Source organism: Aquila chrysaetos, chromosome 11, assembly GCF_900496995.4.
Source record: "Aquila chrysaetos chrysaetos chromosome 11, bAquChr1.4, whole genome shotgun sequence".
Taxonomy (NCBI): domain Eukaryota; kingdom Metazoa; phylum Chordata; class Aves; order Accipitriformes; family Accipitridae; genus Aquila; species Aquila chrysaetos.
Window position 1 is genome coordinate 4,863,418 of NC_044014.1, and position 26,674 is coordinate 4,890,091.

The 26,674-nt window shown below is 39.0% G+C and overlaps 1 protein-coding gene across 1 annotated transcript in view; it reads left to right on the forward strand.

The window, feature by feature from the left end:
- CPXM2 (carboxypeptidase X, M14 family member 2) overlaps positions 1–22,146 on the forward strand; it is an 80,135-nt gene extending 57,989 nt beyond the window's left edge. Inside the window, exons 7-13 of the mRNA XM_030030843.1 lie at positions 3,008–3,131; positions 4,595–4,791; positions 5,671–5,850; positions 6,838–7,135; positions 11,306–11,445; positions 11,971–12,070; positions 17,363–22,146. Coding sequence (XP_029886703.1) covers positions 3,008–3,131; positions 4,595–4,791; positions 5,671–5,850; positions 6,838–7,135; positions 11,306–11,445; positions 11,971–12,070; positions 17,363–17,616 — 1,293 coding nt within the window. The 3' untranslated portion in view covers positions 17,617–22,146. The remainder of the gene's footprint in view (positions 1–3,007; positions 3,132–4,594; positions 4,792–5,670; positions 5,851–6,837; positions 7,136–11,305; positions 11,446–11,970; positions 12,071–17,362) is intronic.
- Positions 22,147–26,674: the final 4,528 nt, after the last annotated feature.

A 26,674-nucleotide genomic window follows, 5' to 3' on the forward strand; every position in this document is an offset into this window, starting at 1 on the left:
CTTCAGAGGCCAGTCTTGCAGGGCTTCTTCAAAGACTGCACGCAGTCTTTTTCCAGGGCGCTAATAGGGTAAATAATTGGTAGTGACAAACAAATAGGAACTGTCAAATAAGAACTGTTAGTGAATGTAATTGTGGAAGTGTTTTACAGTCCTGCTGGTTGTTAATAAAGCCCTGACTGACTGTTATCATCAATTGTCTTTGACAGTTTGTACAAAGCCCAAAGAAAACACTGTGACATTTCAGGTGACCTATTGTGCCGTTTGTACGAAATGAGTATGAGAAAAGCAAATATGAAATATGTTCATTTTCAGTATTGTATTTACATATAAACATTTAACTACATTACTATATCCATACTGTTATCAAAAGAGCCACAGTGAAGTCTACTCCAGAGGCCCTAATTCAGGAAAGGTTCTTTGTTTGACTCGGAAAGTAATCACATGCTTGCAATTAAAGAGATGATGGAGAGTTTACTGAGGCCAATACAAATATTTCCACTGATTGTAATATACTTTGAACTTGGTTCTAGGCATTTTTCTCACTAGTAATGAACATTTAACATCCTTTTAACTGCTTTCCTAAATTGATGTTCTTGGTACCCTGCGCACACTGAAGTGCCAGGCACGTTCGGAAAGCTTCTGCTCTGCAGCTTGATTTCGGAGAGAGCTCTGAGAGGACAGGCTCATCTCCCCTATTCCGCATCTTGGGGACCTGCCTGGATGCAGCGATACATCAGGCAGGAGGGAGTTTCCTGCAGTTTGAAGAGAGTGTAAGGAGAGGAATTAGTAAACACAGGACCGAGACAATAACATTCTTGATACATTACAGAAAGCCGGGTTTAGCCTGCTAAAATAGACCTTTTAATGCGGTATCTGTACTCGTTGGCAGAGTGAAAAAACTAATATTTGTCTCTATTGGAGAAAAACGTGGTATCTGATCCAATAAAAATCCATTTCATCCTCTTGTCAGGAGGACGTAAACTAATAATCCCCCCGTAGTAGACCGTGGATAAGTTTTGGTCTGTGAGGCTTTAGCTCTATATCCACTGAAAGTATTTTTGGTTCATTATGAGCAGGTTGACCGTGATGATTTAAGGCAGTCTGTCTCAAAAAGTTAGTAATTGACTTGTTTAAATCAAACACTATAAAATGTAAAAGTGTTTTCTGGCTTCACCTATGTGTTTCAGCTGGAACAACAAATGATGACATCCTCACTTACGTATGCCCAGAATGTTAGAGAGTTCCATGGAAATAGCTGGGTACCTGTAATACCAGCACACTGATTGATGATGACTGTGGTGAAAAAAAGTAGATATGAAACTAGACAATACACTGAAAGAGCATAACTGACTGTATTTTTCAGATAAGTGCTGAGTTTAGATTTGCAAAAGCAATAGTTTCTCAGATCTATATAAAACCAACATGCGAGATGAACAAACGTACAAAAATAACATCTTTTTGGTCTCTTTGCAACATGATTATAAATAGAAGTGATGCCTTTTATGAGAGGAATTTTAATGATGTTCTTCCCAAAGTGAATTGTGTTTCCACTTAGATTTGCTAAATGGTGGCATGGGAATCAGACACATCTAATTATTGCATTTTTTAAATCATCAGCCTTGTGATCATCCAATATTGTTTCTAAATTAACACTATGTGAGTAAAGAGTTTTGTTATGCTACAATATTTCTTCAATAATGTATGCACCCTTGTTTAGGAAAAGATTGTCTAATTAATAGTCCCTAGGGTTCCAATTTACTGTAAAGTCCTTATTTCTTTCTTTAATGCTTTCCAATGGAAAAAAAAATCGAGACGGATAAATTCTTGTCATTTAGAGCTATTTGCAATAACGTCTTATTATTAACACATAAATTTTCAGTCTTGTTTGTAAATTTTAACATTCACCTGAAATGCCACCGTAAAGTGTTTGTTTGTGGGACAATTTAGACTCCAGATATACTTACTTGGATCACATCTGTGTAACTTCACCGGTTTAAACAGACCTATGCCCTTAACCATGATCTTCCCTCTGCACTTTAGTAAGCACTCAGGCTATTTGATTATATTTTGACTATGTCATGCAGTATCTGCAGAAACAATGAATAGCATAGATTTTGATGGTAGGAATGTCTTCAGACCATCTGTTTGCATCTCCATTATTAATTCTATTTTTTGCTGAAACTTGGTAAGCAAAGTCTGAGGAATCTATTATTTACTGAAGGAGTATATCCTGTTGAGTTTATGGAGTAATTCAGATTTATATCTATCTCACTATTTTGGCCACATCAACGCTGCCTTAACTAACTGTTTTGCCATGTGAGATTTCACATTGTAATACAAGAAGGGTGGGCTTGGTTTCTACCTCAGCAGAGGCAGGTGTAATCAGAATTCACTGGGAAAATCATGTTTAAGTGGGTGATATCATTCTCTCTTAGTTTGTTTTGAATTGAATTGCTGCCACATAGGGCAAAGGCGAGAGAAATCTCCTTTACTGGGCAGAACGTGTCTGTGGCAACCCGTAACGTACGTGCATTGCCATGCTAACACCCTGGGGCATCTCAACTCACTCAGCTATAGTAAATGACAGAGTATGTAGAAGGAAGTGTTAAGGTGGCTAATTATCCTCCATCACATAAAGTTTTCAAAATGTGTTTGGTTGTATAGTAGCAGTGGTTCTGTTGGTTTTATTCCTATTGGACTTCCCCCTCAAGTCCTTAATTGTGTGATAATATTACAAATGCATCTCATGTAAGAAAGATCTTGAACCTCACCTATGCTGTAGTGTTTCAGCAGACTATTCAGCTTGTTCCAGCAGAATAAACATTATTTGTGTGAATTACCACACAACATAAATTCATGAACTAAACATAAAGCTTTTACAACTAAGAAATAATCAGAAAAGAAAATGAAGAGGTTTTGCCACAACCAATTTGGAATGAAGTAATTAATCGTGGATCTATTTTGATGCTGCATTGTCTAACTATATGTCATTTTTTTTTGTTGGCAGTTGATGAAAACTGTGAACAAAATGTGCCCGAATATCACAAGAATTTACAATATTGGAAAAAGTAACCAAGGACTAAAGCTGTATGCTGTCGAGATTTCTGACAACCCAGGAGAACACGAAGTTGGTTAGGATTTAGTCTAACTAAATCTGTTGACGGGTGTTGGGATGTGGCTTTTTTTTATCTTCATTCTCTGTATCTGCAGTAATTATCACTGATGGAATTATATTCATGGCAGCAAAGATTTCAAATGTATGTGGGAGGAACTTCAGCACTGTATTTCTAAATTGGGAAGAGGAGGGTGAGCACAAATAGAAGGCATTTTGAATGTGGGATCAAATTTTTTAATGATAATGAGTTTTATTCTTTACAATAACTAAAAGTGATTTTTAGTACTGGGGAATGGATTTTAGTTTTGGGGATTTATGTAGCTTTGGATAGAAATTTACCTTTTTTATATGGGTGAATGCATTACAAGCAAGGACAGGTCAAACCTCACAAATCGTCTTTCACTGGTGAGTATTGGGGTGCAATTTCCTACGGTGATATAGTTCTTCAGAATAGAAACTCATTCAGTCTTTGGCCCTTCTGTGGCGAAAAATGAAGATCTCACTGTGATAGTGCCTGAGGCAGCTGTGAGAATAAAGGTGTCTTGTGCTTTGCCGTGTCCATAAATACCCTGATATGTGTTCATCCCATGCAAGGAAGAGTGCTGCAACATGCTCCTAAGACATCTCTCTCCTTTGCCATAAGGGATGGAGCACAATAGATGTAATCTCTCCATAGACTTGGCATTGACCTTAAACTACAGTCTCCGAATGTCAGATGTTAACACCAGAATAATAATTCATCTCATCTGCTCTGTCCGCTTACCTATTTTTGAGAGTCCTGCAGAAAATGCAAGGAGTGTGTCATCGGCCAGACAAATTGGGAGGGTGGATCCGGCCACAAGCCATAGCTTGGCCAGTTAGGGTCTGTCCTGTTAATGTTTGCAAGTGTTATTCATACAAAGGACAACGAAATTACAGGGATTTTTTTAATAGCTGGCACTATTCCTAATAATCTCTGAAGTATTTTGTAATTGAGTGCAAGTATTGTGCCATTCACTATAACCTTGAAAAAAATATGTGAACCTGTTTTTTGGTAAGTGAAGGAAAAGGAGTGTGTGAAGTCGGAGATCAATTAGGTACAGTTACTGGCTGTTAGCTTTTAAGAGCCTTAACATCTGTCGCAAAGAACTACTAGCAATGTATTTTCCATGTTATTTTTAGACTATCAGAACTTTTAAAAACTGCCCGTAACATGCTGAAATTGTGAGTGTAATTAAAAATGCGTTTCATGGAAAATGGGTTTTGGGGGTTTTACACGGTAGCTTAAGATATCACTGATACATAAGCCTGTTCTTCTAAAATAGCAACAGAAAGTAATTACTTGTTTCTGTACAGTTACATTTTCATCTATCATTTGTTCAGTTAAAACATTCTTCCAACTCTCCTTAAGCAAAATGTTGCTGATTGACATCAATGAAATTTGGTTAGATATTTGATTTGCTGCTCTGACACCACTTCTGCTCCATATGTTTTCAACAGGTGAACCAGAATTTCGGTACATTGCAGGAGCTCATGGGAATGAAGTGCTTGGACGCGAGCTAATCCTTTTGCTAATGCAGTTTATGTGCCAGGAATACCTGGCTGGGAACCCACGCATTGTACATCTCATTGAGGATACCAGAATCCACCTCCTGCCCTCAGTCAACCCAGATGGATATGACAAGGCATATAAAGCGGTAATATGATTATGAACATATCAAGGAGTTATTTTACGTCTTAGATGAATGAAACATGCTCCTGTTGTTTTGGGTTTTTTTTTTTTCAAAGATCATATTTTACAAGCAATCAAAAAAAAAAAAAAAACCAACAAAACACATCAAAACAAGCACAAACCACTGAAACATCTTACTCGGAAAAAAAGCTGAAAGAAACAGTATTCTATGTGACATTGGCTAACAGGAAGATGTGTATAGAAAGGAGGGTCACAAAGACTGCCAGAACAAACCATACTGAGGTGTATAGATCAATGGGAACACCATTATGGAAAATGGAAAATTCATGCAGTCTGTTTCTCATGAGAAACCAAGCTAAGCACATGAAAATTTGCATTCCTCTGCAGCTGAAATTTAATAGCGCATCTTTAAGGAGAGCACAATGTGTTGGGCATTGTAATAATTCAGTCTGGAGGAAGACAGACACCAGGAGGAAAAATTGCAGGGGCTGGTCAAATATACTGGAAAATCTTCCAGGGCAGTCTTTACAAGACTGGAATACAAAATTTGCACTCACAGCCGTTGAAGGGAATATATGCTATCTCCATTGCAACCCACAGGAAAACCAGTCTTACATAGAAACCTTGAAAACAAACCAGAATATTTTGGCTAACCCCAAGTAATTTTTCATGGGCTTTGCTTCACCTCATTCAAGGTTTCATACAAAATGAAAAAAAGCCAGTTATTCACTTCAGTTAATTAAATAATTCATCCTTCCATTTTTCTTTATAGAATTCTCTCTGACACATCCCCAAATACTTTGCTGAGGGCTCACAGGTTGTCGTATTCTGAATGATATTTTTTCTGAATTATATTTTTTCTCCCTTTTTCTTTAAACCTAAGGGTTCAGAATTAGGGGGCTGGTCTTTAGGACGATGGACTCAGGACGGCATTGACATCAACAATAATTTCCCTGATTTAAACTCTTTGCTCTGGGAGTCGGAAGATCAGAAGAAGAGTAAAAGAAAAGTTCCAAACCATCACATCCCAATCCCTGACTGGTACCTCTCTGAAAATGCCACCGTGAGTAAGACCAGAGAGCAGGGAACACAAAGGCTGGGGCATGCTGAAAGAGTGAGCTTTGCACTTCTCAAGAAATTAGTAACTTGGGGGTGAAGTTACATACCTGACCTAAGCTACTTGTCTAGGCTTCCTTGTCAGGAAATAAAAATGTGCCAGAAAAGTACCATTCACCCCCATATTTTAGAGGCAGCCCTTGGGAAGGGAACTGCTGCCTGGAGGATTCTCTTTTCCCTTGGCTATTACGAGAACCTGGAGGACTCAATACGCAACTTTTAGGCAGCAACAGGTAGACAAAGAGAAACGCACCGCAGAGCTCAGTCCCGTGAATCGGGCTTCTTCCTAGTTTTGCGACGTAGATGAGCTCTTTGCAAACTCAGTTGCCATACAGATTTCTCCTGAGGTTTTCTTATTTGTTCTTACTTGAAATATATTCTTATCTGAAATAACACTGCAAATGCTGAGGCATATGCAAAACCAATGCAGTGGCTTATGCTAAAGTCATTTATTGGATCGTAGTGCCAAAAATTTAACTTTTTTTTTACGTGGCCTTTTAAATATAATGCAACTATTTCTAGTGGCTGAGATTCCCCCAGTTTGAGGGGAAGGCACTTAACTGTGGCAGTTCTGTGGGCTTTAGAAATAGTTCTGTGTTTAAAACCCCTTATTTCGAAAACTCATTTCAGCCGATGGCAGAGGGAGCAATGTCATGGTCTTGACATCTCTGTCGGTTGCTGCTCTTGGCCTCGCTCTACATGGATGTTCCTGTTGCATAAATTACTAACATTAAGGTTTTGTTAGGTCTTTTTATGCACGGCTGGCAGGCACCGTAATGTAAAGAAGCCCTGCTCCTTGGCCACATCTCTTGTGCTGGCTACTCACTCCACGCTAAGAAACTCACAGCGGGACTCCTGCGTCTGGTCTACCTTTGAAACAAGATTATCAGATTTCACAGGTTGAGTCAAAGCTGCTGTTTCTTTTTTCTCCCAGGTGGCAGTTGAGACACGGGCAATAATAGCATGGATGGAAAAAATTCCTTTTGTGCTGGGTGGCAATTTGCAGGGAGGAGAGCTGGTGGTGGCATACCCCTACGACATGGTGCGATCGATGTGGAAAACCCAGGATTACACGCCTACCCCAGACGACCACGTCTTTCGCTGGCTTGCGTATTCCTATGCCTCCACGCACCGGCTGATGACAGATGCGAGGAGGAGAGCGTGTCACACAGAGGATTTCCAAAAGGAGGATGGAACTGTTAATGGAGCCTCCTGGCATACCGTGGCGGGAAGTAAGTGTCTGTAGAAACTGTAATTAGCATTACCTTGCTAAATATGATAATGCCATCACTGCCTGATGTACCTTGCAGAGGCAGTGGTGGTAAAACATGTGCCCTAGGAGGAATATTTCCCCATGTGAAACTGTTTGCTGCATTTCATCAAGTATCAGAGGATTGAAGGAAATGGTGTCACTAAGACCTGGTGACCATTTCATTTACTACGGAGGTTTCCAAAAGTGCACATGCAATACATTAGTTTTATGGATTCTGTACATTTGAGATGATTTTCTAGGAGAAAAGCAACCCAGTCCAAACCCACTAGCAGGGGGGAACCTGTCAGCCTTTGCCATCTCACAGGGTGCCAACAGAAAACTGCTGCTGAATATCAAAGGTAACCAGTGTCAGAGCTGAAGCAGCAACTCCAAGGAGAGATTCCAGTGGCCCTTAGATAGGAAAATCACAATTTCAGCCTCATTCTCGTTGAACTTTGTCGCAGATCAGCCCCCACTTGCATTCACTTTGAGTTGTAAAAACATGCGATAAAAAGCTGCTGCTTGCCTGCTACCGTCCTGTTTTTAAAAGACCTGGACTTCCTTATACTGAAATTTTTCATGGGCTCCATAGACATTTCTGCTGCCAGAATAAATTAAAGACTGCACCATTCACCATGTGCCCAAGCCTGTCACCCCGCTAAGGAGCACGAAGGGAAAGCCGTGTCCTGTAGTGCAGACAAAGCATCGATTTCCAGGAAAGTCCCATTAGAAGCACATTTTTAACAGCAATAGGCATGGTTATCTCTATGGGTGTACACTTTGAGCAGGCTCAGAATCAGGCACTCTGCTGATTCATCAGAATTCTGCTCAAAATTTTTGTTTTTTATAAGTACATCAGTTAGGCAACATATTCTATGAAATTAAGAAATGAGCTGTGCATCTGCCATCACTTGAATAACAATAGGAACAACTGCAGCGGTAATGGCAAACAGATGCAAGCGAGTGTCTGTGCAGACCACTTTTTACTGGCGCTGGCTTGTGTTTGTAACTTGCAGGTAGTTTCACTGCATAAACATTTCTAAATGTTGGATATAGCTTTTATGGCTTTTACGTTGGCCCGTGTAAAGTTAATGCTGGCCAGCCTTTAAAGGCTAGAGCCAAGAATTAAATTTTCAAATATTTTTTCAGGACGTTAAAAAGTGCTGGCTGAATTCGGGGGGGAAAGATTGAACTCAGATCACCAGGCCAATGCCTGATAATACATTTCTATGCATTTCTGCAAATTCTAAAAAAAAAATCTGAATGCTAACTTGACCGCTTAATTACCTAATTTATGAGTTTAATTTTCCTAAGTGCTATAAGAAACATGATTATAAATCAATCCAGAAAAGATGACACTGGCCATGTTACTAACAGCTGTCACACTAAGTTACATTAAGTAATGATGTACAATATAGATGCTGAATTGTATCTTGATTTCTTAGTAACAATTGCATATTGGATTTGGTTCATCTGATTTGTTTTATTGCTTTATAATGTTACTCATTATACTTTACATCCTGCTCTCTTACATTATAGTAAGAATTCCAAGATTGTCTTTGAGAAAAATGCTCGGATACTGCTTTTGCTTTCAATTCTTTACACCTTGGACTCCAGACTAAACCTCAAAAGATGTGGTTTCCATTTGAGCTCAGCCTCCAACCTGCAGGATGGTTTTAGGCTTCTTCTCTACTTAGACAAATGGGAGAGAGTGATTTCTATTGCAGATATATATACACATGCGTACATATATATGTATTGCAGCTGATAGTTAACCAATGGCACCTTGTAAAGGGTTGTCCAAATACAGTTCCAGATTTGAAGACAAATTTCTCCTATATTTTTTCACTCTGTAATTCCATGACTGTACAGATGTAGTTGTATAGCTCACTCCACTTTTTCTATTTCTTTACCTTTTAGATCAACGTGTAACACTTTTTCTTCTCCTAAACTAAACCCCTGCTTACTTAACGACTGACCTGAAGGTGACCCACCACTATATTGCTTGCCGAAAGCTCCCCGCCTGTCCTTTGGCGTGGCTGGCATCTCCTTGCTGTACCACAACTTGAAGCTGCCCATCCTCTCTCTCCCCATCCACCCGCTGCCTGGCCTTGCAGTGATCATACATATAAACTTCTCACTGCTCATGCCATGGGAACATTTATAAGGGATTTTTCTAATTCTTTTTCAGCACCAGAGAGTCCCTAGAGAATTATGTGCACCGCAGATATCTTGCACAGATATCGAACATCTCTGTGTGCCTTTGAAACCCAGCCATATTATTTCCTGCACGTATTTTGGACTGCAATGAGTGCAAGTTCTTCAGCAATTTTATATATAACATTTCTGCACTGGTTGAACTGCACAAAGGCAAAGAACAGATGAATTTCATTCCATTTCCAGTGTTTTCAAGGCTGGATTTGCATGTTCAGACGCTATGTGAAGAGTTGCTCTTGGCAACGTTAAGCCATTTTCTTAAATACATGTATTAAAACTGAGCAATTACTGTGTATTGCAAAACATTTCACAACAGATTAATCAGGATGCGATAGAGTATGTGAGGGGAAAATAATTGTGGCTGTTTCTCAAACGGAGGGTAAGCACGTTTATGCAGAGTAGCATATGCCACTGTCTGATATTTAGGCTTTCCTCATCAACAAAAGTGTAAAGCTTAACATCTGTATTATATAATTCTCCTGCTCTGCATCCAGAAGGCACTGAGGGCTCGTTAAATACTTGACTACTGCTCTGTGGTAATTGGACAGGACTTGGGTTGGTTTTTTTTTTAACTCTTTTCAATCAGAAACACTCGGTGAATGCAATTCCTGATAATCTTTGCTATTTAAAATATAACAATTAATGATCATTAATAAATGGTTTTTAAAATATTTTTTTATTAGAACTGCAGGTGGAATGAGAAATGAAGTTCACATCATTTCTTCCTGTAATGTTCGTGTACTGTATCATGTTATCTGTGTGATTGTGGAGAACTAACAAATGGAATTTCCCAAAGGAAAAATAATTGTGAGAAACGGGAGAGAAACCTGCAGAATGGCAATGTTTGAGATCTGTATCTAAATACAGTCTTCCTTAGTGCTCAGGACCTTTGCAAAGGTCGCAGCGCTCTCTGTAACATGGACTTAAACCGCAGCTCCTCAGAGGTCAGAGGCCCTGAGGTTCCTGGGTTTTGATTAGGACATATTTCTGATGGAAATTGCTATTGCAGAGCGACGGTGCAGATTCCAGTCCTCTGCAAAGCTGTAATAGGGAGAAAACAGAATAGATCCTTTCATTCCTTACAAGCTAACAGATGCCATATATAACTTAAAAGAATTGTTACTACCTTGATTTTTCTGGCTTTCCTATCGTTTAGATTACTGATGTGGGCAAACATTTAGACTGAGAAACTATTTCATCAACTGCTCTGATAAATTGCTTTTACATAACAATGACTGTGTGCACATTGCTCTGTGTCCTGGCATTTAGGGTTGTATAAATTCGGTTAATGGCTGCGCATCCATGCAAGCTAACGTAGACTCATCCCGTTTCTGCCCAGAACAATCATAAGTGAGAGCTGCTCCATGGGAAAGTGTCCAGCATTAGTGAAGCTTAGTGCTTTCTTAAAAGCAAAGCACAAGTTTTTTGCTGTAAAGAGAGACCTTTCCTAACATCTTGTGGTTGTGTCCCCATCTTCTCCACCAATATAATAGAGACGTTATCTGGAATGACTTTAATTTGTTTGTTTGTTTGTTTTCTGCTAAATCTGTATTTCCTTTAAGTTTTGTGATGGCAGAAGGACGCTGCTCTTTGCAGCAAAGGAATTGGGGATGCGGTGCTGGGCTGACACAGTGGCCCATGCTGTCACGGTGCAATCTTGTGTCCTCTGTTTTGAACGTGCTGATGGGACGCTGTCTTTAGAAAGTCTTGTTTTGTTAAATGTATAGCTCTGGTGTTACTCTGGTGCTTTGCTATGGGAGATGTGGCATTTCTAAAAAATCTTTTGCCCTGCCAGGTCTGCTGACTAAGCCAGCTAAATAAACACCCAGTTCATGTTTAAATAAGTTCTATATTACTTTGCATAAAATAATTAGATCTGATCAATAGATTAAAAGAGGATACAAAATTGTTTCTTTTTTGCCCCTATTGACAGGCATAAATGACTTCAGTTATCTGCACACTAACTGCTTTGAGCTATCCATCTATGTTGGCTGTGACAAGTATCCCCACGAGAGCGAGTTGCCTGAAGAATGGGAAAACAACCGCGAGTCCCTGATTGTTTTTATGGAACAGGTATTCAACAGAAGAGTAACTTCTGAATAACTTGATGACTCCTTTTGGATTGGAAGGGAGTTTAAGGTTTCTGATATTTTTCTTGCATGGCTAATTACATGACTATTGGTATTTGTGATAGAAACCTTACCTACGAGCAATACTGGCATATCACTTCAGCCAGGCTGTTTTGACTTAGGAGAATGAAATAATGAAGCTTGTCAAAATTTGGCATGAGTGCAGAGCTTGCTAGAAAGGACTGCCAGAAAAAGACCTTACGTCTGCTGCATTATCTGCTCGTTTTATCTATCTTTTGAATTTGATGCCTCAGGAACCCTAACAGAATTTGTAAAGCTGATTCATAAGGAGCTAATGCCTGGGAGGCTGATACTGGGTTAATAATGATATTTCAAAACTGTGTGAACCATAAAGTAGGAATATAATACCTGTAATTCACATATGGAATTAATGATTTGTGATATCTTCCTAATGATGGTACTGTTCATTGCTGTGCAATATTTATTTGTTTGTTTATTCTCTCAATAGGTCCATCGGGGCATCAAAGGCATAGTAAAAGATGTGCATGGAAAGGGAATCCCAAATGCTGTTATTTCAGTAGAAGGTGTTAACCATGACATTCGCACAGGTAAAAAGAACAAATACAAACCCCAAAACATCAGTGCAAATGAACAGATTTATGGTTTAGAAACAAAATACAGAACCTCGTTGCAACTTTGAACTCTTTTCTGCGAAAAGCCAGCAGATAGTAGACAGTCTAAGGAGAGTGTTGCAGAAGTAGTGACACATGAAGAGGGAGTCGCCTCTTTCCATGGTGCAGCTGAGTGGACAAGAACAGGATTATGCCTTTCCTCTCTACCCCTCTTCCTCTTTCCACCTCTTTTAAAGTATTGAGCAAATAGCCTTTCATCGGCCCCAAATCAATAGCCTATGTAAGGCTGCGTCTAAAGAACTCTTATTGCTCCTTTTCTAATGTAAAAGTAGTGCAAATCTAACCCAGAATAGTTATAGCACTGAAAAACAAGGGTGTAGGTAATGCCTTGTTGGGTGAAGAGTGTTCCTCTGGCTGTTAGCAGTTACAGGACTGTGAATGTGTTGGAGATGTGATTTAGAGCTGTGTCCAGAGGAGAAACAGCTGTTGCAGGGAAAGAGGAGTTTCACAACCTGAAGATTCTCCTGCAAAACATTACAGCTTTGTAAAAGATCGTTTAATGGGGCTCAGCAGAAACATTGCTTTGCACAGGTGAATTGCAGCCCAGAGAATTACTTTTCAATATGTATAGTTTAAAAAAAAAAAAGCACAAATGGCTATTTGCCTTGTTAGCACAGTCTTGATCTATACCCAGACACAGGTACATATACTCAGAGTAAATTCTAAGCCTATTCAGTGGCCTGGAAAGTAGTTATGGTACTAAATAAAGGACTGCTTTAAATAGACACTAGCTAATTACAAGATTGATAGTAATACCTGAAAATTGCTTTGACAGGCAGCAGGTGGGATAGTGTCCAATGGCCATTGTGTTTGTGTAGGTACTGTACCATGATTTAAGACACACAGTAATCTTAAATGGAGAAACAACAGAGGGGATATAGGAAGGAGACGAGCACGCAGAAAGAAAGAGCAAAGCAAGATGTCATCAGGAGTCTTTAGTGATTGCACTTAAAGTGCTGGTTGCAAGAGGTTAACAAGGTTTCTGTTGGACTTTTATGGAAAAGTAGCATCATGGTGAATAATCAGACAAACCATATTGTTGCATAGTCTAGTTTTGGTTCAATATTAGAAAGAGGAACACTAATTTATGTAGTTTTCATGTCCTGACTGGCATTCTGGGTTTTTCATTTGCTGCCGCTTTCTTTGCCACTGAGGTACAGTATGGCACGCTTTGACACATAAACTGATTTCAGGCTATGGAGTATCTTAGAGCTTTAGGTAAGAGACTTCCAAATCACTAATGTTTGCTACAGTAGATTATCTGAGCCAATAATAAATCTTGGACTATCTAACTTAGTTTATGATTAATTTTATTTCAGTGCTACTGTGTCCCTGTTGTAAAAGAAAACATTGAATGACAGATATTTAATTAGGCAATAATGATTCTGCCTTAAATATTTCAAAATAGGACTACTGGGAAATGATAGTGGGAATTAAAGTAATCAGTTGTTTCTCCTTGTCTTGGAAGTCTTGGCAGTCTGGAAAGACTGCCCATAAACTGTAGGCTGTATTCCTCTGTTAACAGAATTAATATATTGCTCTGGTTGAGGCCGAGTAAATGCAATGGGTGATTAATCTCCAGCTCTCAGTACACTGGATTGCCACGTGAAAGAAAAATCAACAGTTTAAAGACAGCAAACGTGCATATGGAAAGGAGTCCCAGTGGCATGTGTAATAAATCTGCAAGATCCCAGAATCCACCTTGTAACGCTGGGGGAATCTTGCAGATATTAACATCTAGACTTAGAGCTGAGCTTCTATGGCTTCAAGGCCATCTGCACTTTTTAGTACAAATAAAAGTACTTATTTCATTCTTTTTAATTCTTCTTTTTAATGGGACATTTAAGCTGACACTGTTTGGGATTCACTTTGTAGATGGGAACATAAAAGTTCTATCTTGTTTTATATTATTCAGGTAACAATGTATGTCTCGTTAGTCTTTGAAATTAGAGAATTTATGTTGGAGCCAAAGAGCTAAAATGACATGTAAAACTCCAGAGAAAGAAAGCAAATTGTCAGCAGTCTTCTTTCTTTTATACCTTTTAAAATGAAATATGTATCCATTTAAACCTGTGAGTTGCCTTGATATAAAAATAGGCCAAGCAGGAGAAGAATTATGGCCGCTATCTCTATTTATATAAGTTTTGTTTGAAGTGAGCTAAGCTGTAAGGTATCTAGCGTTTCTTTGATACATAAATGTGGTCACCTACCCTGTAGAGCCAGACAAAAGTTGTAAAGGCCCTCTAATAACATTTACTTGTTTGAGAAAATTTCTGTGCTTCTTCCTGTGGACAAAAAAAAGTGCATAGAAAGCTTTTTTTTTTTTTTTTTTTCACTTGGATGTACAATATATCTTATGGGAAGAGAGGGTTGCTGACACTAGGCTAACAATATTAATAGGCTAATTGAAGTCATTGATTCTGAGAGTAAGAGCTTTGTGGAAAATTATTCCATTTTCTCTTGATGCAGATGTAACTATTGATTAAGTCTGAGTGATTGCATGCTGTTACGGTTAGATGTGGACTGTGCTCTATGAGGTAACCTTTGGAAAAGAGTTCATCAATTGGATGACCAAATGCACCTGGACACCTTTTTCCCCCACGGTGCAAAGGCAGTTTTGTGGGTTGCTTCCTGTAATTGTGCACTTTGGAAATCTCAAAGCAAATCTCGATGAAGAAACGTGCAGTTTCTTACAGCCAGAGTTCAAAGACACATACGTGTTTCTGTGTGGTTTTTTTGCAATAAACCATAATTAATTTAATTTCACACAATGTTCAGAGAAATTTTTCTGAATATTTTCATAAGTTTCATATGATTTCAGAATACATTATGTAACCAAACCCAAAGATTTTGAAGTGGCATTTAGTAATATTTAATAACATTAGTCTAAGCTAAGCATAATTCTGGTATTATAACTCTCCAGTCTCATTCCTGGCTGTCTGCTCAGTAGACAAAAGTTAAGTTTTAATTGTTACATGCATTGGGTGTGCAGCGCTATAGCTAGCTTTCCTGGAGAGTCTTTTGTAGGTAACAAAGCATTAGGATAGATTTTTATAATGTATTTAAATTAGTAAAATTTGGTATATTTAGGTGTAAATATGACAATTGTAACAAAGGTCTGTCCTCTCAGGCTCAAAGAGTGTTGCTCTTAACTGAAGTGTTTATGGAGTCATCTGACACATTTAATTGATAATAATACTATCTTTGTATTTTTACGCATTGTTATTTTATCTAAGCAGACCCGATAGATGGAGATAGATGTAGTCTGCCTCCAGCCTGCTCCCTCTGGAGCCTATTCTTTTAGCAATCCTATTATTTACTAAATTTATCTGTATTTTTAATTGTGTTTCTCTTGCCATCTGCTCTGCTGCATTTTCTACCTATTGCATTTAATCTGATTTTCAAAAAAACCCCTTTTAGTCTGGTATTAAATTCTGGGCAATGACAGCTGACAGAAATACTAATGTCTACTTACTTGTAAATGGAAAGGAGGTAAAGTGCATCCTGCTAACAGCTTAATATCCAGCTTTGTAATAATTTCCCAGTGGTGTGTGAATGTGTAGATTTTTTTCTGGCCTTGTGCAGGGTTGTGATGAACTGCCTGTTAAATGTGTCAGAAAAATGTGGGTCAGTTTTGAACTCGAGGGGCTAAAGCCAGCCTCGGAGCAGGGATGCATTCACAGCCACGCACAGGGTGATCCATAGCCTTTTGTCAGCCCTGTAGTATCACCAGAGAATTTACAGCCAAAAATGAGCCTTTAGGGATAAATTCAAGAAACTTGGACAGCTTTATGTTTTGCCTTTTGGTTAAGGTGCCAACGGACCCGATAGTAGGGGAGAACTGAATAAATTGCTTCTCAGAGAGCCCTTCCAAAAAATGCCTGAATCCTGAGAAATAGAAAATCTGGACCTTGATCATCACCCCAAGCGGGGTCAAACTGGCTGAAAGAAAAACCTGATCAAGCTGGTATGCAAGAACTAACCTGGTCAGGCGCGCTTCTTGCACACAACTTCACACCTGTATTCAGAGACTGCAATATCAGGGTGCAGTCGATATTGCTGTTTTGCTAACACTTGCTGTTTGCAAACGTTTTGTATCTTACCAACCCCTGAATTAAAATCCTATTTCTTTAAACAGAGGCTAGCTAGTCTGATTTTTTCCCAAATATAATATTTTTATGCAAATCATCTTTAGTTTTTGCGACATGCTGCATTGCAAGTGACCCAAGGCTAGTGATAGTAAGGCTGTCAGTTCTCATCAGTGCTAAAAAAAACCAACCCGTCTTCATACAAGAGATGTTGCATTTTATTTCTATATAGAATTGCATATTTGAATATGCACTTTCGTTCCACAGTGGGTTTTCCCAGGACAGAGTGCAAAACTAATTTTAGATATTAGTGTTTCACCTTTTTCAGTTCACAGCTAGGCATACTTGCTAGTTAAAATAATATTTAAAAAGAAGTCCTTATGTACGTATGGGTAATCTGAGATCATTTACAGGGAAAAAAGAAGAAAACAGAAAGTGCTGATTCAACGAGGTGTTAAAATACATTTTGCTTTGTGCATGAGTAGTTTAGTTGATTACAAGAGCTCTGTTCATGCATTTGCAGGTAGGCAAGTGGTTAAGTACCCTGAGGAATTATACTTTGTGGGAAAATTAGCGTAGTAAAACTCAGTGTAAGATTTTATGGAAGGGGATATTTACTTAGATCTCTGAGTTGACATTATGCATTCACACACTTTGCATACCAAATAGCACCAAAACACACGTGTCCGGGTGGTCTGGCCAGGATCATGAGTGCTATGTGGGTACCCCACTGGGGCTCCTCGTGGTTCATTAGTTAGAATTAGTTTGGGGAAGGTCTTTTATACCCCCAAGGAATCACCAACCGTTACAAGGTGACCCTTTGCCGCAGGATCTTTCTGACTTCAGCTGACAAAAATCTTAAGCCAGACTGAAGCCCGTTGTCCTTTTTTCATCATTTGGAAAATACGTTTGAGGCGAGTTTTCCCGTAGGGTTGGCAGGATGAGGAGGGGTACGCGTGATGGGGGGACAGCCTCGTTGACACCAGGAAGGCGTGAGGATGCTGGGATGCTGCGTGTGGTATCATCTTACCCCTGTGCAGGCATTTCTGTATTCTCATAAACAACACCTTCCTCAAGGAGAAGGGGCCCCTGTCCTGAAAACCATCTCTTTTCCTCCCAGGAGCCGATGGGGATTACTGGCGTCTTCTCAACCCCGGGGAATATGTGGTGGGCGTGAAGGCGGAGGGCTACACCACCGCCACCAAGACCTGCGAAGTCGGCTACGACATGGGAGCTACCCAGTGCGACTTCACCATCTCCAAAACCAACCTGGCGAGGATCAAGGAGATCATGAAGAAGTTTGGGAAGCAGCCGATCAGCCTGTCCCTCCGGCGGCTCAGGCAGAGGGCTCGGCAGTGGCAGCAGCAGCGATAGATCTCAGCCCGGCAGCCCGCGGCGTCCACGAGCTCTGCTTCTATCAGCCTGGCTGTAGTCGTAGTGAGAGTTACATAGCCCGTCTCTTCATACGTATTTCTCTGCACGAGGCCTTTCTGTTAGTGGAGCTGGATGAATAGTGGGGTTTTTCAGTTTGGCGAAAAATCGGAAGCAAAATTCAAGTCGAACCAAAATAAGCCCCAGGTTGGGGGGAGAGGCAGGAAGAATGTAGAAAGTTGTTTTGACTTAACCTGGAATGAAATTGTTTGCTTGTTGGGTTATTTAATCCTTTGTAAATCTGTTTTCTTTAAAAATAGAAAAAAAGGAAAAAAAAAAAAGAGATACTTGTAAAGGAGAAGTGTTGTTTTGAATGAAAAGCTGAAACATGTTGTTTCTAAAGTATAAAATTGGTATATTTTTGCAATTCAAAAAAGTTTTGACACTCTTTACATTTTATTCTCATATGGAAGGAAAGCTGAGAGGGGACAACTTCTGTTGAATATCATAAAAAATTTGTGTCAAAATTTCGGTCCCCCTTTCCCTGAAAGTCTACCTTTTGACAAGCACCATAATATTTGGGGAAAAAAACCTGAAGCGAATAACCCACCTTAGCTTTCCTGCTTGGGTTGTTTATATTTAAGGATATCTTGTGATTCTCGAGTTTAATGCCAGGTTTTCTCCTCTGGCTTTTTAAGGCTGTGTTTTTACTCCGTGAACTAAACCTAGGGAAAAGGGTATGGGATAAGGACCACTTCGGCATGTGGCATGACTCCCCTTCTCTAACCTGGGAGAAGGACTTGAAACAAAGCTTTTCTTGTGGATACAGCCAGTCGTATCACGTGTATGAGAGGAGAGGCTTGGTCACTGATATGTGCATAGTTCACAAATCCACTGATAACAACCTTTTTTCTTGATTTTTGGCCTGCCTATAAGTGCCTTTTGTGCTCATGCACACCTTGTGCCACTGTCTTCTATGACATGCAAGGGATTTGGTATTCCTCTGCATGGTCTGCTCATCTTGCCACTGCAGCTGCTGCTGCTTTTTCTGGCCTTACGACTCTATGGGAGCAGGATTTGTGCTTTATTATTGGCTTTTAAGTAACAGAATTGTACGGCAGGACAGGATTGAGGTTCAGGAAAGATGCAGATCAGATCTAAGAAAGAATGAACTAAATAAACACTGGACAGTATCAGCTGGTGAAAATCAGCTTTGCTCCATTAGCTTCAATGTTATGACCTTAATTATACCAGATGAAGGACCAGCTGTATGACTTTAGCCAGTCAGAAGTCTGTGGCTAAATAAACATTTCTTAATATGCTTGGTAGAAAGACTGCAGCGTACACTTCCAAATACAATTCTGTTTAAAACATTTTAATTGCTATTACAGTTTTTGCCTATTTGATATGATTCTTGGAAAAGACATTCACCAAAGTATCATTCAAAACTGAGGAAAAATAAAGTGCAAGTAGAAAACTTACTGTAAAAATACCATGTGCCATCTGTATTAAATCTTTTTTCTTGTTAATGAATCTTGCAAACACATAAAAGGCAAAAGATTGCAGAATGAATAATATAATCATGAAACCTTGCATAATAAATAGTCATATTCTTAAATTTCTTAAACAATTCCAGCCCATGCTTGTTCTGCAGATTCCATTAAATAACAGCAATGTATCTGGCAGCAAGGGCTGAAAGAAAATAGAAGAGTGCATACGTTATTTCCTATAACTTGAATTATGGAACTCCAGCTCCCAGTCAGCATCATTTAAATTAAGTAATAGAGGTAAACAAATAATCCAATCATTACATTAGCATTTGGAATTATATTTTACTTATTTCACTCTATTTACCACCCTTACAACATTCTATATGCCATATATTTTTGTATAACAAATTTAACAGCAAATTGTCAGGAAGGGTTGTTTTTGGCAGCTGAGAAGGGATTAATGATGTATTTGTGCAGGTAGCAATGTGAAATAAGTTTGGAATGTGGAGTAATGACAGCAGACGTTTTGCTAGCAGTTTAATTTGGCTTGTTCATTGGCATGTGTAGATTTTGTTACCACCACAATAGATCAGGGCCATACATGATTTTTTATGGGTTTTTTTTGTTATGAACTGATGGAGTTTCTTAGGTGGCTTCTCTCTCGAGTCCCACGGAGGCTACCCAGTCATCTTGCTGGGGATGGTTGGGATGCACAGGCAAACGAGGAACTAACCAGCCAAATTTAAATCACTGATAATCAGATTGAAGGTGGAAACCACTGTCTTAGTCCTGGCAGGTCAGTTCTTTCTACCGTGAAATTATGTTTCAGGCTGGTTTGAGATTTACTTTACAAACCTAGAGGTCCCAATGCTTTGTTCTCAGGTATGAGGTTATCTCAATGAGAAGGGGTTTTTTATTTAATAACAAGAAGTGGGTTTGATGGGAAATTCTTCAATGCCTATTAGCTAAAAATTAGATGGACTCTGATTGCTGAAGACCTCAGTAACATCAGATGCTGAAGACGGTGGCCTTGGTGCTCTTTACTGGCCGTGACTAGTGCTTACGCATACTTGGGCACAGCAGAACTATGACTAATGCAGGTGACCTTACTCCATTTTAGCCCAGGCATTACTAAATAAATGGCCTAATAGCTGTCAAGTGTACTTGTCTGTGCAATTATTTTTTGATTGTCCAGCACCTTTACACTGGAAAACACTCAAGTTCAAAAGGATTTTACTAGGAACTTCAGATGCGTGAATATCCCATGCTGAGATAAGATGCTTATGCCTGCCCTGAATATAATAATACTGAACTGATGTGTGCCCTATTTACTGCTATAGTTATGCACTTGGGAGTTAAAATGTTCATTTTCTTTGAAATACATAGCACCACTATTTAACGTTTGGATAGACCCAAACCACAAACCAATAAATCTGGATCCCAGTGTTTTCTATTTATCTATCTTTTCCACATCTTTAGAACAGATAATTTTTTTCTAAATTCTGTGCTTTTAATCTCTATTCCTTTCAGTGTTTTAGGAAAATAGGCAACCCTACAGAAATGACAGGAAATAAAACTTGAGGACGGATATGATCCTTTTATAATTACAGATCCATTTTAACAGCTACGTATATGAGGACTTTGCTAAACTTTGATCATCCCTGATGTAAAAGAAAAAAATACAATCCCTTCCAAGTAATAAGAAATTCAGCTGCACAGTCTCACCCACACAGTAAAGGTTAAACAAATAAAAGGTTAAACCAGGACATATTCCACTCTTCTTGGTAACACCAGCCATCAAGTCATCTGCTCCCATGCAGAGCCCTGACAATCATAAAACACAGCGGGAGCTGGCTGGCTTCTTGACTATCCACATCATTCTATCCAGCTATTCATTTTTTATCTAATTGTCGTAATTTTTATCAGCCCATATCTCAGTTTTTCTCATCCATCATAGTAACTACAAGAATGCTAACCTCTCAAAGGCAGATCTCAGTATCTGCTAATCAGCTTGTGAATGCTGAAGCCAATAAAGCTGTATCTACTAAAACTATATCTGCTTGCACATGTTGGTATAAATGTAGTGGATCTTGGTAATCTCTAACCCAAATTTAATCTGTTGGCACGGGAAGGCTGTTAGGAGTATCTGAGTATCTCTTTTATGAGGAGGTTGAGCTCTGTGTGGGTAAAACACACTGATAAAAATGAATGTAAATAAACTTACTGACACTGCTGGTGAAGAAACGCATTTTTTCATTGGATATTTTAAGCCCGTCACGTATTTTCAGCTTCTGTCACAAGCTACTTTCCCTTCTTTTATCCATGTATAGTTGTGCTTTTTTTCCTCTAACTTCAGCTCATTATTTTCAGTGGATTTGGGACATCCTCTCAAAGCATGGATTTCAGCAGTCAGTGACGGACTTATGCAGCCAGATTTCATTGCCTCTTTTATCATGCAGTGGCAGGTGGTTGACCTTTTTGAGAAACACTGGAACAGAGAGGAGTTAACTTGAAATAGAGTACAAGTGGTTTCACACCAATGACTTTCACTCCTTTAAAAATTGGCATATATTTGCTATGGGTTTGAAGATGCCCCAGTTTGGAGGCGAAAGTGCTTCTTTACCATTTATCTTTGTAAGCAGTCTCTGTGTGTATTTAGTCAGGTTGCAGCTATAAGCCTGAGGGGGGAAATGTCAAAGCACATACGGGTCGTATAAATTGTGGTAGCATCACCTCCTGCTGCAGTACACTGCTATGCCGGCATGGAAACACCGCGGGACAAACAGTTCTGTGTACACTTACCAACTACCCAGCAGGAGCCCAAAGAAGCTCTCTTTCATACTCACTAAGAGAATAAAACTTTCTAAAAGTCTTTTTCCTTTCTTACTGGAGCAGGTGCATACATGGAGAGAGGGTCTGTGATTTTTACAGTTGATTTAATGGATAATTTTAGTACCACTTTTGCCTGTGGTTTTTTGTGCTATCATAGCGGCAAGCAGTTTTCTCAGTCCTTTCCAGTCCTTAATAAATGGCTATGAATGCTTTTTGGCTTCAGGTGATTAACTTTTAGAAGTTTTAGGTCTTTATTCTGGTATTTCCTTAATTTTCCAAGTTTAAATCACATCTATACACTTAGTCTAATGTGCTTACTAGTCTTTAATTTCTTTTTGAAGGTCATTTACCTTGAGATGACATTTCTTTATTTCACTGTAACACTATAATATAATTTTTGAGCCGCAAAAGTTATGTTCAATGGAGCCATCAGGGTGAATGCAATCTTGTGCCTGGAACAGTAAGTCACTAAATAACCATTCTCTGCCATCTTCCACCGATATAATCACCATTTTACAGCATGTATAGCCAGTTTTAGTCTAGGTGAGACTTACAAACCCACCAAGTCCACATTCAGATCTGCAGGACAATTTGTTCCATTTTGGTAGCTTCTCTGTCCTCTTAACCTGACAAGTTACCCAATTTTATTTTGATGGAGATTTAGATTACTGCTTCACATGAAAATTTTAAATAGTGCTCTCATGCTCATTATCTGTTCCTTGCTCATTAGGCAGAAAAAGGACATTTTTATGCCTTTCATAAATTTCAGAGGGGCTGTATTGACTGGACAATTTTTGGTATAACATTTCAACTCATAACTACCTGAAATGAATACATTTATCAGTAAAAAATGCCAGGAATGGCATTTTGGAAAGCCCGTGAAAAAAGTTTAGGCAGTGAACATAAAGGTACTTTATAGCTGCATGTTTACATACTTAATCTGCTTTTTCAGTTATACAAGTGCCTTTAATCATCTGCTATAGTGCCAGGATCAGAGAGGTTAAATCCATCTTCCCCTCCCCTGTGTCTGGTGGTTTGTACAGGCTGGATTAAACAATATCGCACACAGTTTTCTGCTCAAGCTACTTTGCTTGACTCTATTAAACTGATTTTCAGGGACCTTTCCAGCATTTACCTCTTCCCGTTAGCCAGGCTCCCAGATGAAGGTCCAGCCTTCATCTGTGAAGATCATCAGAGCATGGCTGGAAGTGCCAGTATCGCGTCTGGAGATAACACTTGGGTTCTCAAGGTACACCAGAACTTTTGAAAGTGGGTTTTTTTCAGCAAAATACTACAAAGAGCATTGCACTACTCTGCAAATGCCTACTCTTTTAGCTTAATACTACTCTAAGAGAAGGCGTGGGCAATTTAGAAAGCTCCATTTTCCTGATCAGAACGTAGATAAAGAAAAAGCTGAAGGACTGATGAAGAGCAAATGTTGAAAAAAAATAAGATGAAATAATAGCTCCATAAGGAATCCTTTGCAATCAGATCTTAGAATTTCTGCAAGACTTCATGAAGAAGTTATAGGTGTATTCAAAGTTGTCTTGCAACACCTATGAATTCCATACAAAAAGGAGCACTTTTAGCCAGTAGCTTAAATAATAAATTATCCTGCCCTTCACTCCATACTGAGGAATTGCAATGTCCAGTGTAGACTGGGGCTGAAAGATGCTGTCTCAGATGATAAAGAAACAATGTGCACAGTGGCTTTCAAGGCCAGAAAAAGATAAATGGAATACAGATCTAGAGAAATAGATAAATATAGAAACCCAGAATGTAGCTTCAAGCATGGCAGCTTGGTAAGTGCCCATATGGAGGGAGCCCAACCAGGCTTGTGATAAAAAGTATGTATACAGAATAGGCTGTTCCATGAGAATGAGATGAAAAAAACCCGCAACCAAAAAACAAAACAACCACCACCACCAAAAAAATGCAAAACAACACTTTGATTTTTGCAAGCAAAATAAGCAAGCAAAAAACCCTCCTCTGCATGTTTGAAATAATATTTATGAAAGTAATACCAAATCAGAATTATGACAGAAAGCTTTCTCTTTTCTGTTGAAGTATTTTCCATTCCAACTCTTTATTGTGTACTCTGAAATACTGATGTGGTTTAGAGAAAGCAGTTAGTAACACTTCCCACCTATTATTATATGAAGTAATATCAACCACCTGATATTTTAATTATTCTGGTCATTAACTCTCACTTAATTTGCAGCAGCTGCTTTCTAGAATTCAATACACCACTTCTGTCAACAACACAATCATTCTTATTAACTCTGTACTATCCCAGGAGCAACAAAAAAGAGCATTCAGGGTAAATCATCATTTAAAGATCTAACAAATTTCAGCCAGCCTTATTGTCAGCAAGTAAAAATATGAAGAATTGAATTACTTTTTGAGGTTTAGATGTGACAGAAATTCAATACCTGGGTTAATAAGGATCAATGGCAGCATAATCTCACTTGAATAGACATGGGGGATTTAAATTTGAGATATATTTCTTACCACATGGCTTCAGGATTTTTTTTAATGTAAAAGGCGTTAAAATCACATTCCTATTTATTATAGTTTCGTGAGCCCTCTAACTCTCAGGTGAATGGAATCATTAATTTGGTTGGCTCCTACTGGCATGCCAGAGCTCTGACCTAGCTCACTAATCAGCTGCTGGTGGTTCCAAGGTTGAATCAGGCTTTCACAAGCAGAACTGGTAGATTTACAGTATAATCTGGGAAGGAGTGGAAAGCGATTGAAAAACAGACTCTGCTTCTATGATCTCCCCTGTATCTGCCTAAATGCAAAAGTTTATTTTTTTATATTTAGCTAATAAATGGCATCTAGAGCCACTGTAATTAATGAACGTAATGGTTTCTGGTTATGTTTCAACCCCCTCTGGTTGCACTGAAGGACCAAGACCATCAAGTCAACAACTCCACCAGAAACAAAGCGTAAGCTGTTAAATCTAGGTATTCAGTTTCATTCTAAATGGTTTTTCTATTGTTTATGCTATATTGTAATTTTAAAACTCTAAAATATGTTGCTTGAGTGTTAGAACTTCGAGAGTTATTCTCCAGAGACAGAAGGTATCTCGTTTTATGGAAATTACACAGCACTGTTTCATTGGAGACTTTATACTGCTTTTGCCCTAAGAAGGTCATCAAGGATCCGTTTAATGCCTTTGAGTCACTCTAAATTTGAGTATGGATGGTACTATATTGTCAATAACCATGCCACCTTCAGCATTAAGTGATGTGCTGAACATACGTGGTTTGGAGAAAATCCGGAATTATAAAACCAGTTTCTTGCTAATGAAAGTGTTCATACAAATTAATTGATGAATTTCCATCTTGGCTTCGGAAGCAATCTATCATTCCTAAAGCAGTGTGAGTCTCCAGAGAGTACTTTTCAGATTATCACTTTTTTTAGATGTATTATTAATTCCTTGACTGCTGGATGACTTGCTGTTAGCAGACTGAAAATCGAATGTAGTAAGTGCTTGAGAATGATGAGGTTTCACCTGGTCACTCACTTGGTCCTTGCTGGTACTAACTCTGGGGACAATAACAAAGAGCAAAATTTCCCCTCTTTTGAAAATGCACCATTAACGCTGGTTGAGAAGAAATACTATGGACCAGTTCTGCACAAAATATAAACCAATAGAGCTTCCCTGGAACTCATCCTTGTAATCTGCTGGGAACTTCTTAGATTCATAGGTCTAGTGTTTGGGAAATGAGAACAGAAAAAGCATGACATTGGGGGTGGAGAAAGATAACCACTTTTTCAGAGGAAAAAATGAAGCATGGAAAAGAGGATTCAAGTTGAAATCTTCTACTCCCCTATTTTCCTGAATAATCTTCCCTGAACTTGCCTTTTCCTGAATTTTCAAATAGTTCTTGTTTTTGAAGCAGTCAGTGAGATGACCAACAAAGAACAGCCTAAGTGGTGGCATTTGAAGATTTCCAGTCCAAGCCAAGGAGTTCGGAAGCAGATGCTGGCATATTATTTTTCCCCAAATGTTGATAACTGTAGTTTTTCAAATAACAGAACATTACCGTGAATTTGGGGATCTGGCAGGAAGGAGAAGACGACTGGGTATTTTTCACACCAAGGGAACTGGAAGAGAGCTGGAGAAAACTCAGGGTAGGAAATGGTATGGTCAAAGAAACATTCCCTCAACGAGTTTATGATTCGACATGATTTTCATGTTTGGTGTGAAGGAGGAAATGGTGTGATATCCTTTTCGTGGCAGGAAGATGGATGGTCAGTGGAGCACATGTGAAAGAAGCCAAGCCAGGACTCTGTTTGCCTCCTGTTTTCCAGAGTATTTGGCTCATACCAGGCACAGGCACGGCTCTGAATCATCACTGTCCCATAACAGAGAGTCTGGAGAGAGGTGCTGAGTTTCTACAAAGATATTATAGAAGTATCATGAACTGCTGAGGATGTTGAAATGATCCATTCCCAATTTAAAATAAAATAAGTGTCTGTTATTAGAGTTAAAAAATAAACTCTGGAGGGCGAGGAAAGAACAAATAAGGATGCTAAAAATAATAGAGTAGAAATGAGTCTCTGTGACCCACAACAATACCGGGGTGTGTGTTTATGTGCCTTGTGCGGGCATGTTGTATACACTTCATATGTTTACTGTTAGTAGACAGAAGAAATTATGAGGACAGGCAGCCCTCAGGGGGCATCAACACTGCAGAGCTGCCAATTGTTTGACATTACAAAAACCA